The sequence below is a fragment of the Macaca thibetana genome, chromosome 6 (genome assembly GCF_024542745.1).
Source record: "Macaca thibetana thibetana isolate TM-01 chromosome 6, ASM2454274v1, whole genome shotgun sequence".
Lineage (NCBI taxonomy): Eukaryota > Metazoa > Chordata > Mammalia > Primates > Cercopithecidae > Macaca > Macaca thibetana.
Genome location: NC_065583.1, coordinates 48,804,143 through 48,819,742, shown reverse-complemented (window position 1 = coordinate 48,819,742; position 15,600 = coordinate 48,804,143). Strand labels below are relative to the sequence as shown.

Here is a 15,600-nt window from a genome sequence, read left to right as displayed (position 1 = left end):
CAGAAAGAAAGATCTAGTTTAATAAAGCAATAAAAGCCCAAGCCACCAAAAGCACCAAAAGAGATTTATGTTGGGACAAGGTGAATTTTGACATATGCACAAGGACCCATGGCCAGCAAGTTCAGAATTTCTGTAATCAGAAAATGAAACCTCAGCTGGCGGGAACAGACTTTTAAAGAGTAGTAATGGACCTTAAGACACAAAACAGGAATTGTATGAAAAGGGCTCAGTTGAAGAAATATAAAGAGCACAGTGTTCATTAACTTTAATACAGAAAATCTATTTGATATTTATTAAACTTAGTTTCTCCAGCTATGGTTTGGCATTGTACAAAGCATCTTAATGACACAGTAAAGTTAAAAAGATCTTTACAAATTGAAATGTGATACCCTTGTCTCCAAATATTTTAATTGCCATAAATTTGTTTAAAAATACACATTAAACGCATGTTTGACACTCTAAACTTTCTATACTCTCAATACCACAAAATACATATAATATACTATACAGATGTGGAAAAATCTAGTTAGTATATAATACTTTGCTCACCATTAACAGCTTTATCATGTGAAATGCACATACTGACTTAGAAATCCTAGCTTTTGAGCCCCAAAGTACCTCTGAAATTTTAATGTATTGCAACAAATAAAAATCACAGTATGTAATTGAAATTCTGGTTGAAAATGTCAGATGCCTAAATATTTTGGATAAAAGAAACGTAAAACAAAGATTTGGTTCATGTACAAAACAAAGGCATCCTATCAGTCACTAACAGTACCTTTCTGCAAAATCAACAGGCTTTTAATTTATCAGTGACATTACCTCCCCTCCAAAACCCTCCCCAAATATCAAACAATTATTTACCAAATAATTTTAATTTCAAATAAAAGGATTTTCAATAAATATATAAGCATTTCCATCCTCCATATACAAAATTTCTTAAAACCATTCAAAACGGAGGCTAGATAGAAATTTTCATAACTGTGCTTACCAACCCCAGAACTGGCCCTCAAAGGTGGTGCCTTTTCAGGCAATGTCAGCTGGCCAGTTCTGTTGGTGAGCCCCCCACCCCCCACCCCACCACTGTTGAATGCTCATGTTAATGATTTGCCAGGTGTGTGCATAAAGTTGTAAAATGGGGACACTTCTGGAACAGCAACAACAAAACAATATGGAAAATCATGGCATTGATTTGAAAGGCAGCATTTCCAAATTGATATTTTCCAGAGAGGAACATACCAGGTAGAAAATTCCAATGGTTAAAAGCTGAAAAGAAATCCCACATGGAAGCAGTTAAGAGGTCAAAACTGAGTATTACTAGAATTTCTGGGTGGGAGCTTTTTTATTTTTAAGAATGGCAAGTTATGGTTAGCTGAGTAATAGCGGCAAGGAGGAGGTCAATGCTGACATTCCTGAAAGTCAACTTCTTTACATGATGACTACTTAGGCTGCTATTTTAGGATACTTAAAGATCTCTAAGACTTGGATTAGACTTAACTTGAATACCTTATTCTGTGACCAAATTACATGAAAAGAAGATACATAGTTATTCTTTCCATTCCCTTTTCTGGAGACAGCAAGTTCTAATTAACCATCGGGTTCATGTGAATAGGAGCTTTATAAGACCAGCATCCACTTTACAAACTATTAATAATTTACTTTTTGTCACTTGCTAACGTGGTTTTGGGGTCTAGAGGTCTAAAGTGAATTTCTCCATTGGTGAGTATCTGAAAGACGTGCTCACAAACATGAAAAATTTGGCCTCTTATCGCTACATATTCCAAGGCATTCAATAATTATCTCTTCTATTAATTTTACTGAATAGCAACCTTAGATGTGCAGTATTATTACTGGAAAAAAGCCTGCCTCTTCAATACATTAATGCATAAAGCTGAAATGAAATTTATGTTCCATGTATTAGGGGATATACAGGTATGATAGTTGTCTATATGGGTTTGAAATGCTCTGGCTCCCCAAGTTACTTAGGTTTTTTAAAAAACATCATCACAAGCTGCCTAACAGTCACCCCCAGTAGATGTTCTTGGGACCCAGACACAAACTCCTATAAATCAAAGTATATAATGAGGCCATACTGTTCAATTAGCAACTGGAAAATTAAAATCTTTCCCACCCTGTAAGAGCCCTACGACACTACAGAAGGGCTCAAATACATTTTAAAAGTTAATTTACTACAAATCATAGTAATTAAGCTTTAACAATCTAAAGGAATACACATTGCACCCTTGAACATTAATATTCAAGGTGTCAACAAGAAAGTGTCTTAGATCAATTTAATAAATAATGTGGAAATAGTTGCACTAAGCTAAAATACTAAACACACACATTTTTGACAAACTAATTTCATGTTTTCATACATACATACATATATATAAAGTGTGTATGTGTACATAATTTTAAGATCCAAAGTTGCATACCCTTACACCTAGAAGAGTGCACAGTGTACCCCTCCTCTATATAACTAGGCATCACTGACTGGAACAATCACTGGCTGCTCTGACACTCCACAGAGTACTGGCCTCCAGAGCCAGAACTTTCATTTATAACAGGTGCCTTTTGTAGGCTCTTGCTTCAGAATGCAAGTTCATTCATGAAAAAATGTACCAACGTTTCTGTCATTAAATACAAAATGATGCTGTCTGATCTGTCTGACTAAACCTTTAATGAAAAGAAACAAACAACAATTTTTAAAAAACTAGTGAATCTAATAAAGCCACAAGTGTGTCATTCAAAGTACAGCCCAAGTGCCTATGAATCCGCCACTGTGAGAGCTCCCAGAAACACAGGTGACTGTGGGCTCACGCACACACTGCTCTCCATTGCTTTTACGCTAGAGAATTAAATCAATGGTGGTCAACCTTCTCCACTCTTCGGCAGCTATAGCTGTTAAGTTTATCTGAATTACTCACTGCGTATAAAGTCACTTCTTGGCTACTTGCCCAGAAAAAGGTAGCACTGAGGCAAGGAATGGGCTGGATGCTTTCTAGCCAGACTGGAGCCTGGGCTGAGCTGTGGAAACTCCCCTGAAGGGGAATGCTCCCCACAGCCCAGCCCAGCCCAGCCCAGGCAAGACTACTGTGACGACTGCATCCACTGCAATTGGTTCATTGGTTGCTTGTAAAGAGTCTAATGGTGTATAGGCTGCTGCCTCCTGGCATACAATATAGTCATAAAGAGCAGTCAACAGAGTAACTGTTAAAATTGTTGTTTCTATAATTAACCATATATTCAGTCAAGTCTCAGACTAAGTTTTTAGCCACTTGTCAAATTCAGTTTTAAATGATTAGAAAACACTGAGGACACCTATTGAGGAGGGAGGGAGGAAGGTCACCTGTAAAGGAGTCCAAAGTATGTGCTGGAGCAGATGATGACAAAGACAGAACATTTAAGAAGACAGACGTGAAGGAAAGGGAGTAGTATTTCCATACACTATGACATTGAAAATTCAATCATTTACGATAGGATTCTGATCCACTGCCCATTACTACCTTGTAGGAAAAACCCTCCACAATGAAAAGGCTGAAAAATTCATTCTCCAAAAATTGACACAGTTTTAAAGAGAACATATTAGAGCAGCACCATAAACCATGCAGGAAACTCTGCTTTAACAAAATATCAGTGTGACCCCAGAAATGCTCCTGCTGCCTTTCAGGACATACAAGAGACTAGAACACACTAGAACGTAGAGGTATCCCATTGGCTGTTGTTGCTGAAAGTCTGAAAGCCCAGAGGATATTCTTTCCATTTCTAAGACATCACTGCAAATTAAGGAATCTGAGTCAGAGAAATCAGAGAATGACAAGACATACATGTACTTGATTAACAACCATTATTTCTTACTAAATAACTATCATGATCATTGAGAAGTTGTCCTCTTATGGAAAACTGTTCCTAGAACACACTAAGATTAAGTTAGAAAGATATCAGAGGCAATTTCTCCAAGGGAAACTGGTTAAATTCAACATAATTTGTACATCTCAATCTTCAATGATATCTAAAAACAATCTGAAGTACAAAACAGTTAAGAAGCTCTATAAATATGAGGCCACAAGGACAATGAAAGTTCACTAACTTCAGAAATAAGTGTAAAAAAGACTCAAACACAAAGGATTCACTGCACTACTGGACTTGAAACTTTTCTATGCCTTCGTTCCCCTTTCCTATTTCAAGCCTTAGCAATCATCTACAAATAGTAGTATAATCTTTTTTTCTGACTGGATGGATTCATTTCTGGAATGGGGAGAGGGACAAACTATTTTTCAAAGCAGCATTACCCAATTGGTTAGACTAAGTCATGTACCAAAGCAATAGCTTTTCTGAAAGAACTAATCTTTATATGACCCTAAAGAAAGATTTAAAATGAAAGAGAATTTAACATTATTATTGTAGAAGACCAATCATGTATGGACGATCTGGTCCTAGTGTAAAACTTCAATTGTAAACAATCCATAGAGTCTTCATTTAAAGGTAAGATTTAAGGCACACCAAACATGATAGGGGCATGAAAAAGTATAGAGGGTACATTTCTTACCTTAGACTTCTATATGCACCTTGCAGCAAAAGGTACTTTGATATACAACTCTTACAGAGCCAGCTTCTTAAGCTCTACCCTTGGCTCCCCTCCCTGTCCCGAGAGCTCACACTGAATCAAGTTAGGTACACTTTTCTAGTGTGAAATTTTCTGATTCCATCAGAAACACACATCACTGAAGAGGGCCTTCATAATACAAAAGCAGTAAACACAAGATAGGTTTAAAAAGGAGAAATTCATCATCTCTACATCAGGCATTAGAACTGTAAGTTGTATAGCAAAAGCACACACCAAAGCTCCAGCCTGTTTCTGTATCAGTCACTGCATGCTCATATCAGAGCATCACAATCCAGTATGAGGGGGAAAAAATCTGAAAAATAACTGTAACCGTCAAAGATAATCAATTAAAGACACATAGGCAGCAATCCTCAGGAGTTGGATCATCCTTTTTTCCACAGTAACTTATTCTGTTTCGATTAAGTGTCAAATGATTAGCAACAAAAAATAACATATAGTTTTAATAAAATCCGTAACGTTCAGGATTGTCCTTTTATGAAACCCTTCAACACAAAATGCTTCTTCTAGAAAGTTTGCCCTCCCTCTTTTGTAATGCATTAAATGCAAGTTATAGTCACCGTGTGATTGCTGTAGTGTTATTAACACACATTCACAGTTTTTGAAATAATGCATACCAAATCAGACACATTTCATAGTACATACATGTAGAATGCCATTTTCTCATATTTAAGTGATTTTTTCATGTGTAGAAGAATATCCTTAATACTAACTGTAAATTCCACAATAATAAAATTGGAGTTAAGATTTCAAATATCAGATCAGGTAGTAGGTGTAGAAAGAATATGTCCTTATTTTAGATGAACCAATTCTCACTCTTAGAACAGCTACCACAAAAAGATATTAGGTAATAAAGCTCCCGAAGTATATAAATAAAAATGTCTACATTAAATTTATGCTAAATATTCAACAGAGTAAATTTATAGGCAGAAATAACTAAGTCTTAAACTAGCCCCAATCTGGGAACTTAAAAAAATTAAAATAAATAAAATTTCAATTCATTAGTTATTAATTGCAACTGGAATTTCAATCTTATCATAGCTCATGGAAACCATCTTATCAATATGCTGCAGAATTAAAAGCATTTAAATAACTGTTCACATTGGAAATATTAAAGGGGCCAACTGACATGATGGCTTTGGGTTATCAAAAACAACAACACATGAACCAACGAGGAGAAAACTATTCCTCATTCTTAGTGTCGACTAGGTGGTATGTTATGGCAGTTTTCCTTCGTGATGTGACACAGTGTTGTGGAGAAAATCAGAGGCAACGAGAATGTGTTCAGTTCAAGATACCAACTTGGCATCCTGGCGAAGCCAGTGCAGTCCCTGCCGGGTATAACGAACTAGATCTGTCATGATGCTTGCATTAAAGATGAGAGGGCCCATTACTTTATCCAGTTCAGCAAAGAATTCTAGAAAACCAAAAATATTCATTAAATGATATATACTCTTTTGAATCACTGCTTTAAAATTATGAGATTATAAAACAGCATTCATAAACTCAAAAAAATACTTCCTCCTACACTAAAATGCTTACTGTCTATGTTTTAGAGCAAATCATTCCACAGTCTCTCAAGTTATATTTGTTCCCTAAGTCATGCAACATTTTAAACAGAATGTATGGTCAGAAATTAAGTGTTATGTATAAGCAGGATTCCATGAATGGAAATGATAAATTGCTATTATGTAGTAAATATTATTAAAATGAAGACTTAGTGCCATAATGTGCTACTGATTACTCAAAACATTTTGTGCTTTTGTATAAGACGCAAGTGATACAAAAAGGAGGATGTTTTTTGCGGGTTTCCTGTAACAGCCTCTGTGAGGTTAGATACTTAAGATTATATCAAACTTTCAGCTACAATCATATGCCATGAACCAACTGATAACTAAATCTCATGTTTTTATTTTCATTTATTTTTAGACAGAGTCTCCCTGTCGCCCAGGCTGGAGTGCAGTGGTGTGATCTTGGCTCACTGCAATCCCAGTCTCCTGGGTTCAAGCGATTCTCCCGCCTCTGCCAAATACAAAATACAAAAAAGGTTTTCTTTTTGTGTTTTTTTTTTTTTTTTTTAAAGTAGAGATGGGGTTTCACCATGTTGGCCAGGCTGGTCTCGAACTCCTGACCTTTGGTGATCCACTCGCCTTGGCTTCCCAAAGTGCTGGGATTACAAGGTGTGAGCCACCATGCCCAGCCACAAATTATGTTTTTATAAATACAGCTTTATGTTGAATGTTGGGATTCCTAGCCTGAGCAACGTAATAAGACCTTATCTCTACAAAAAGTAGAAAAATTAGCTGGGTGTGGTGGCACGCATCTGTAGTCCCAGCTACTCAGGAGGCTGAGGCAGGAGGATCACCTGAGCCCAAGAGGTAGAGGCTGCAGTGAGCTATGACTGTGCCACAGCCTGGGTGACAGTAAAACCCTGTCTCAAAAAAAAAAAAAAAAAAAAAAAAAAAAGTTGGGATTCCACTTTTACCTTTCTCTCATCATAACCTCTCTTTAGGGATAGGAATCTTTCATTTTCATCTGATTACCTGTTCATACTGTATTTAAATATACTCTGTGACAAAATGACACTTGATTGGCTAATGTAGTGTTTCTCTGCAAACGAAGAGAAGCTGCATGCACATATTTGCTAATAACATCTACTAAATAAAATGGTGGTTATACAGTACTTTCCACTAAGGTCTTCAAATACTTTATAATTCTCAATGTCTTTGGTTTGGGAAATAATAAACTTTTAAGGGGCAAAGCCTCAAACAACCTAATTTTAAAGAATGTTAAGAATTCTGGCCGGATGCAGTGGCTCACACCTGTAATCCCAGCACTTTGGAAGGCCAAGGTGGGCAGATCACGAGGTCAGCAGTTCGAGACCAGCTTGGTCCACATGGTGAAACCCCATCTCTACTAAAAATACAAAAGTTAGCTGGGCGTGGTGGTGGGCACCTGTAATCCCAGCTACTCAAGAGGCTAAGGCAGGACAATTGCTTGAAACCAGAAGGTGGAGGCTGCACTGAGTCGAGATTGTGCCACTGCTCTCCAGCCTGGGCAACAAGAGTGAAACTCCATCTCATTAAAAAAAAAAAAATTTTCTATTCATTTCCTAGTCTCCTTTATTTCATAGGTTTCTTCCAATACACCTAAAAATCCAGTATGAACATGCTTTCTTATACATTAACCTTCTCAGATGTACAGATGTTTGGATGTAATCCTATGCCTATTGCCAAATTTACTATTAATCATCCTAGGGTAGAACATATATTTTATTACTTTTATGGTATGAGCTACATTTAATGTGCCAGAATAGAGGCACATTCATCTTAGACCAAGAACTATTTTCAGTTTAGTTTTGTCACCAGAATCACGAGGTATCTTTTGACCAAATTCAGTTTCATTTAGTGTAACTGCTAAGCAATGAAGACTATTAACAAAGATTATCATTAACTCTAAAGTAAATAATAAAACTAAATATAGACTAAATACTTACTTAACTAAATTATAAAAGTTCCTTCTAACAATTCCATCCCCTGAAGTTTATCCAGAAACCTACCTACCTTTTTGCTCTTTGGAAAGCTGTTCAGCTTGGTCCCAAATTTCAGTGGCATAGAGGAAGTTGGACGTGACCTGAACATAGCTGGCTGCCATCTGGTGGATCTTCTGTGGAATGGTCACTGAAGAGCCACTTGCAGAAGCACTACTGGCCCCAGATGAATAATTTCCTGAATTGCCTGGTGACAGCTTTGGAGAAACAGGGGAAGGCATCCCCACAGCTTTGCTACACAACAGAAATAGGAAGCTTGTTCATATGGACATGGTGAGCATCATAAAATCAAGTACTACTAGCTCTTTCTTCATGAAAGCATTTAAAATGTAAAGATTCTCTTAAACTAGATGGGTTTGCAGACAACTACAATTTCTTCTAAATAAGTACTATAATCTTGTAATTCATAACCTTATTATCTTAGAATCTATACCCTTTGTTTTAATGAATGACAACAAAACAAGAGATGGACAATAACTGAAGAAGTCATGCACCTTGTTAGTGACAGTTCAAAGACTTAAAAGCCAGATCCCCTCACTCTCTGCTCAACACTTTCCATCTATTCAGGCATATAATTACATATTTTTCATACTGTTTTGTAGAAAGTTTGGTGGAATTCACATTTAACCTAAAAAACTGTGGTAGAAGATGGGAACATCTTTTATTGAACTCCATAATTTCTGACACTTTCCTAGTTTAACCAAATTACTCAGAGCTGACAGAGGTACAGCTCTCTCAAGCAACTGTAATCACCCCAAGCTTCCTGCCAATTAAACATGTCTTAGAAAACATGTATGTTGAAATCTGGCAGGTTCATTTCAGGAGTTCTAAAATTTGTGAAATGTTCAAGACTCTGATCACACACTAAAAGAAAGGAAAAATCAAAAGTTGGAAGAAAAATAAATTTGTGTGTTTGTGTGTGTGTATGTGTATGTGTGTGTGTGCATATATATATATATATATATATATATTTTTTTTTTTTTTTTTGGGGGGGGGGAGACACTCTTGCTCTGTCACCCAAGCTGGAGTGCAGTGGCGCGATCTCGAGTTAGTGCAACCTCCACCTCCCTGGTTCCAATGATTCACCTGCCTCAGCCTCCGGAGTAGCTAGGATTACAAGTGTGCACAACACCACACCCGGCTAATTTTTGTATTTTTTAGTACAGATGGGGTTTCACCATGTTGGCCAGGCTGGTCTTTAACTCCTGACCTTGTGATCTGCCCACCTCGGCTTCTCAAAGTGCTGGGATTACAGGCGTGAGCCACCACGCCCAGCTTGTTTGTATTTTTATCTGCACTTTTAACATTATAAACTTATGTAAAAAAATACATGCAGAACAAAGAACATCAATTCTTATAAACATAATAAATGAACAGATAAAATTAAAAAGGTTCCATGGTGTTTATTATCCTTTGGGAGATCAGTGGGATGAGACTGACATGGAGATGGAGGAGAAATCACAATCATGTCACTGTTACTAAATTCTGGCAGTGCCAAGATTTGACTAAAGATAAGCCTGCTGTGATAAGTCCAAGTAACTATGGAAATCAAACTGTGAAAAGGGTTGAGTGCTAGTAAAAACTCAGATTTCTTAATAGGTGAAATGTCTCATATCTATAATCTTTATGATTATGTTCACTTATATTTTCAATTCATAAAAAATAGAGAAAAAATTATAACTTCTAAAAATATTTTATCAGAGACTGTTTTACTTATTTAAAAAGTAGTCATTTTTCCATTTTTGGAAATTGGACCATACTCATTTCCTTTTATTGTCACAAATAATATTTTACATAATAAAATTTTACCTACCTTCCCAAGCCAGGTGATGGTGCTTGAGAATTATTATAAGAATTCTGTGGAAAAAATAAAATGTACTTAACAACAACAAAAACCACCACTACTTTATAAAGTTCTAAATATATTTAAAAGCACTGGGTCAGAGCTGATCGCAAGCAGCTTTAAATATTTAAGACACCAAAACGTGTGTGTATGTGTGTGTGTGTGTAAAAGTACAACAGAAAGAAATTATTAGGTGAGAGCTGGGGTGTTCTGGAAGACTTCACAGAAAAGGCAAGGAAAGAATGAGTAACACATGGATAAAGGGAAAGGGGATAAGTCCCAGCTACTCCCAGCTACCTGAGAGAAGCTGCAGTGAGCCATGATCGTTTTTTTTTTTTTTTTAACTCTCTCTTAAAAAAGGGGGTGGGTGGGTGGGTGGAGAGAGGGGAGAGATGAATCATACTACGCACAAAGGCTGCAGAAAAGACAATGTATGTGGCCCCATGCAGTTTGCCTAAAGCAGAGGTTTAGACAAGGAACAAGAGAGAGACCCCTTGAGGCCAGGGTAAGGAGTTTAAACTTGACCTAGCAGGCAACTACTGAAGGGTTCCAAGTCATAATCAGAGGCAGATTTTAGCAGGATTTATGTGGTGCTGGCCTGAAGAAACACAGGAAAACCTTTTAGGCAACTAAGATAGTAGTCGGAAAAGGATGGCATGAAAACAAAAGTTTTTTTTTCTTTTTTTTGAGACAGAGTCTCTCTCTGTCACCAGGCTGGAGTGCAGTGGCCTGATCTCGGCTCACTGCCGCCTCCGCCTCCGGGGTTCAAGCAGTTCTCCTGCCTCAGCCTCCCAAGTAGCTGGGACTACAAGCGTGTGGCACCACGCCCGGCTAATTTTTATATATTTAGTAGAGATGGGGTTTCACCATGTTGGCCAGGATGGTCTCGATCTCTTGACCTCGTGATCTACCTGCCTCGGCCTCCCAAAGTGCTGGGATTACAGGTGTGAGCCACCTCACCTGGCCGAAAACAAATTATCATTTAAAAAGTAAATACAGCCACTGCATATGGCTACCAGAGTTCTACCATCAGATACACGTACATTAAAAAACTTGAAGAAACCTCCAACTTATTTGAAAGGTCCCAAACAGTAGCTCCTCCCCTGGTGTGTTTGCATAAACATGAGGGCAGTTCTGGGGTGGGGATGGGAGACTGCAAATTTTGTCTCCTAGGAAACGGACCTTGTGCTTCTGTATGCTTACCTTCAGGTGCTCTGTCAGTGTCTTTGAGTACTTCAAAGCATTTTCTTTCTTCAGTTTGAAAAGCCTCAGGTACAGCAAAGACTCGCATCGCAGGCTAGCCAATGGAAAAGGGCAGCTTATTTACCAGGACAGCAAACTGTGACCAGATCTGCACAGTCTTTGCATTGTGCAGGAGACTGGCTCATGTGACCATGGCATAGGCCACAACATTAACCCTTAGGCAAAACCAACAGATGTGTTCTTATTGTGGTACACGTCCTACAGAGGGGAAGATGGCTAAGAAGCCTAGGACTAGCCTCTCATTATTTGCTGACATTCCAAAATCCAAACCTTATCCATAGGACACCAACGTGTCATGAAGTTTTAAAAATTACGAAGGGGTAGAATTTCCAAACCAAAGTGTAAATAATCTAAAATTAAAAAACAAAAACTAAGAAACTCAACTACAAATATTACAAACCAAAACATAGCTTACAAAGACCCTGCAGGATCATCCCTGCCTATCTCTCCAGTCACACCCAATTCTCGCTGGTCTTCTTTTAGTTCCTTGAAAGTTTCCCATTCCTTTCCACCATCCAGCCCTTGTACATGTTGTTCCCTCTAAATAGAGTAGGTCTCCCTACCCTCTACTGTTACAGTTACATATACTTTTCTTTCAAAACACTTATATCATATGGACCTGTATGATGATTTGTTTGATTTCTGTCTTCTCACACTAGACTATACTCCATGATGAACAGGGCTGTGTTAGTTTTCTTCTTAGCTGCATTCCCAGTGTTAAATACAGTGCCAGGTAAAGACCTATAACAATCGAACTGATAATATCTCACTGGGATGAAGCAAACAAGTCACATCCTTTATTCTGAGCAAACTAGATGCTTGCTCCCTAAGGAAAAGCATGGGTGAATGGAGAGAGAGGGTACCAAAAGAAGAGTGTGGAAAAGTGATTATTCAAGACCATGGACGTTTCTACCATCAGTCCCACAAATCCAAGGCTTTCATGAAGAAGGAAATGGATCAGCGACTGACAACTCAAACTTTTCAGTAGGAATTCTGAGTTACTTCCTGCTTGACCCGTCAAGAACAGATTTAAGACACGATTATGGAAGGCTGATTCAAGGAAAACATTCAGAAGAGCACACACAGCACTATTTATTATAGAACTTCCTGTCATCTAGCAGAGGCTAGAACACAGAAAACTCACCAAAGTACTGTGAGTCGTTTATCTGCAGCTGTAGCATCTGGTGCCAAGTAATTCTTTAGCTTCATAGTGTATCTGTTGAGTTACAATAACAAACAAATGACAAACAGAATACTTCACCTTGATCTTATGATTTCACTTGTCCTTAAAACATTAGAATTTCAAACCTAAATAAAAGCAAAAATACTCATTGAAGTATCTACTTTTCCTTTATCTAAGGACATTAAAGGATTATACACCCTCTTCCGTTTACTATATATCAGCCCCTTCCTAGATGGACCAGAGAAATAATGTTATTGCCAATGATCTGCCAAGTTTTTCCACTTACTTGATGAGATCCACTGTCTCTGAATACATAGGGAATGGGGATTTGGATTCCTGAGCATTTTTCTCTAATGCATTCCCACATTCAATGAAAGATACCACAGCATCAAGATAGTATACAGCTTTCTCAAACCTATCAGACTGAAGAAAGGAGAGAATGCAAGTAATGAGTAGTGATCTACTATGGCTACAAACATCAAAAGATTACTTAAGTTAATTTGATTAAATATATAAGTGTAAGGAGAATATTTACATACCAATGCATCTGCATTGTGCTTTAGCTTTTTTGCTTCTTGTAAATAATGGTCTGCTGAATAATTTCTGCAAGGTAAATTTTCATCATAAATAGAATAGTAAATATTTTCATAATACGAGTTCATTTCAGTATCTAGTATCCCTCAGTTTTTATGTCCTCAAACAAAGAAAATGAGCTATTACTAAGTATTTGTTTCAATATTTTCTGACAAATGTTTGTATCAGGTTAAAAGCATAAGTTGTTTTGACCAACTCATGGCAAATCTAATTAGGAAAATAAAAATCAAGCTCCCTAGTATCAAATACTAAGTTACTCAAGTTGACTGAGAGATTAAGCATAAATAAAATGAGAGTAGGAGAAATAACCTTTTTATTAAAATAGAGGAAAAAACAATATTGCTCTTTCTCATCTAAGAAACCCTCCATTTTAACAGTGATATCAGCAGTAGTAAGATTCTTCTACTGGAAGGCAGATCATTCACATCCCCCATGGGAGTCATGGAGTTAAGCTAAAGGAACAGTACTTGGACTAGTGGGTACTGTTCAAATTGAAACCTGAATATTCTGCAGATCATACATAAGTATACATCCTTCTGATCAATGATAGATTTATTTTATTATTATTTTTTTTGAGACGGAGTCTCACTCTGTCGCCCAGGCAGGAGTGCAGTGGCGCGATCTCGGCTCACTGCAACCTCTGCCTCCCAGGTTCAAGCAATTCTCCTGCCTCAGCCTCCTGAATAGCTGCGATTACAGGGGCGCACCACCACACCCAGCTAATTTTTGTATTTTTAGTACAGACAGGGTTTCTCCATGTTGGTCAGGCTGGTCTCAAACTCCTGACCTCGTGATCCGCCTGCCTGGGCCTCCCAAAGTGCTGGGATTACAAGCGTGAGCCACCGCGCCCGGCCAATGATAGAAATTAAAATGAGTTTCTTATATGCTGACTGGAATCATTTCTTAAATACACATACAAAAAATCATATTATCTCACCTGTCATCAAAGACAAGCTTTGTTCTCCGAGGCTTAGAAGAATCAAGAGTTGGTGCAGATGGAGGACAATTAGAGGAGCTACTTGGAGCCTTTTCCTGACCAAAAAAATATATAACTACAATGAAAACTGTAAGGAGATTAAAAATGAAACTAATAGCATTTCTTCAGCCACTGGTAAAAAGGAAACGAAATTTCACTGCCTTTCATAATGAATTTCCTTGTTACAAAACTTTTATAAACTTCATAATGTAAATTAAAAAAAAAAATGGGTCCATTTTATATAACTGAAATATTAATTCTAATATTTATACAAGGGTCTACTACATGCCAAGCACTGGCCAAGGCAGTTATTAAAACATAAGGAAGACAAAAGCCTAGTATGAAAATGGCAGCACTACTTACAGCAAATTTATTGGTAGTTACTGGTCAATGAAAACAGCAATAATATTAACAGCATCTAATGTTTATTATGTGCTTACAACTTAGCAGGCACTAAGTTAACTAACTACTTAGCATTATTGTTAATCCTTTAACAAACCTATGAAATAAGTACTGCTATTAAGATAAAATGAAAAAGCAGTCTCAAGGAGGTTGAGTAACTTGCCTAAGTTCAAACAGGTTTTAAGTGGCATTCCTGGAATTTGAGTTTTAAATTCAGAATTGCCAGACTTCAAAAGCCAAGTTACTTTCTTAAACTTTACTCTGCCTCTCATCCACATGTCTTTTTTTTATTTTAAGAGATGAAGTCTTGCTATGTTGCCCAGGTTGATCTTAAACTCCTAGGCTCAAGTGATTCTCCCGCCTCAGCCTCCTGAGTAGCTGGGACCGTAGGCATGTACAACTGCACCTGGCTATATGTTTCTGCCTCCTATCAATATAGCCCTTTATGAAAGAGCTATGACTCTCTCTCAACTGCCTCCCATCCAGCCCTGTCTTTAATAAGGAATATACATTTTTCCATAATAAAACACCATAAACAAGTGGAATTTAATAAATAAATAAAACGAATATACATTTTTCCATAATAAAACACCATAAACAAGTGGAATTTATTCCAGGAATGCATGGATGTTTCAACATTAGAAAACCCAATAATACATAATTTTACTTTACCTAACAATTTACCCAATATTATACAATGTTTTATATTTATATAAAAAATATAAAATTTTTAAATATATAATTGTACTTTGAAATGGCTTTCTGAATATTATGTTGTACTGTAACATTACTAGGATAGCTTTCCCTCTGTTTTATTTATTTATTTGTTTGAGACAGCATCTCACTCTGTTGCCTAGGCTGGAGTGCAGTAGCGCAATCATGGCTCACTGTGGCTTCAACCTCCTGGGCTCAAGCAATCCTCCAGCCAGCCTCCCAAAGTGTTGGAATAATAGGCCGTGAGCCACCATGCCTGGCCGCCTCTATGTTTTATAAATAGACCCATAAGGACCTACATTCAGATATGCTTTTCAGAGGATTTCTGAAAATGTTTCCAAATATTTTAACACAGTTTTCTTATATAAAAACTATGTGTAATGTTGGTTTTCCAGATCTAATTTTTTCTTTTTCTTTTTTTTTTTTTTTGAGATGGAGTCTCGCTTTGTCG

The 15,600-nt window shown here is 37.2% G+C and overlaps 2 protein-coding genes across 5 annotated transcripts in view; both read right to left on the bottom strand.

Annotated features, from left to right (window-relative positions):
- The window catches only part of SEPTIN8 (septin 8), a 148,248-nt gene that overhangs the window by 125,768 nt on the left and 6,880 nt on the right, over nucleotides 1–15,600 (bottom strand). The gene's annotated exons all lie outside the window — the stretch shown is intronic.
- The window catches only part of AFF4 (ALF transcription elongation factor 4), an 89,912-nt gene continuing 74,581 nt past the window's right edge, over nucleotides 270–15,600 (bottom strand). For 3 of the 4 annotated variants that reach the window (XM_050792744.1, XM_050792746.1, XM_050792745.1), the window contains 8 exons: nucleotides 13,995–14,089; nucleotides 13,003–13,066; nucleotides 12,750–12,886; nucleotides 12,425–12,496; nucleotides 11,221–11,314; nucleotides 9,988–10,031; nucleotides 8,188–8,408; nucleotides 270–6,041 (listed from right to left, as the gene is read on the bottom strand). In XM_050792744.1, the coding sequence (XP_050648701.1) occupies nucleotides 5,914–6,041; nucleotides 8,188–8,408; nucleotides 9,988–10,031; nucleotides 11,221–11,314; nucleotides 12,425–12,496; nucleotides 12,750–12,886; nucleotides 13,003–13,066; nucleotides 13,995–14,089 (855 nt within the window). In that variant the 3' untranslated portion in view covers nucleotides 270–5,913. The remainder of the gene's footprint in view (nucleotides 6,042–8,187; nucleotides 8,409–9,987; nucleotides 10,032–11,220; nucleotides 11,315–12,424; nucleotides 12,497–12,749; nucleotides 12,887–13,002; nucleotides 13,067–13,994; nucleotides 14,090–15,600) is intronic. The other variant, XR_007726211.1, reaches the window with a different exon arrangement.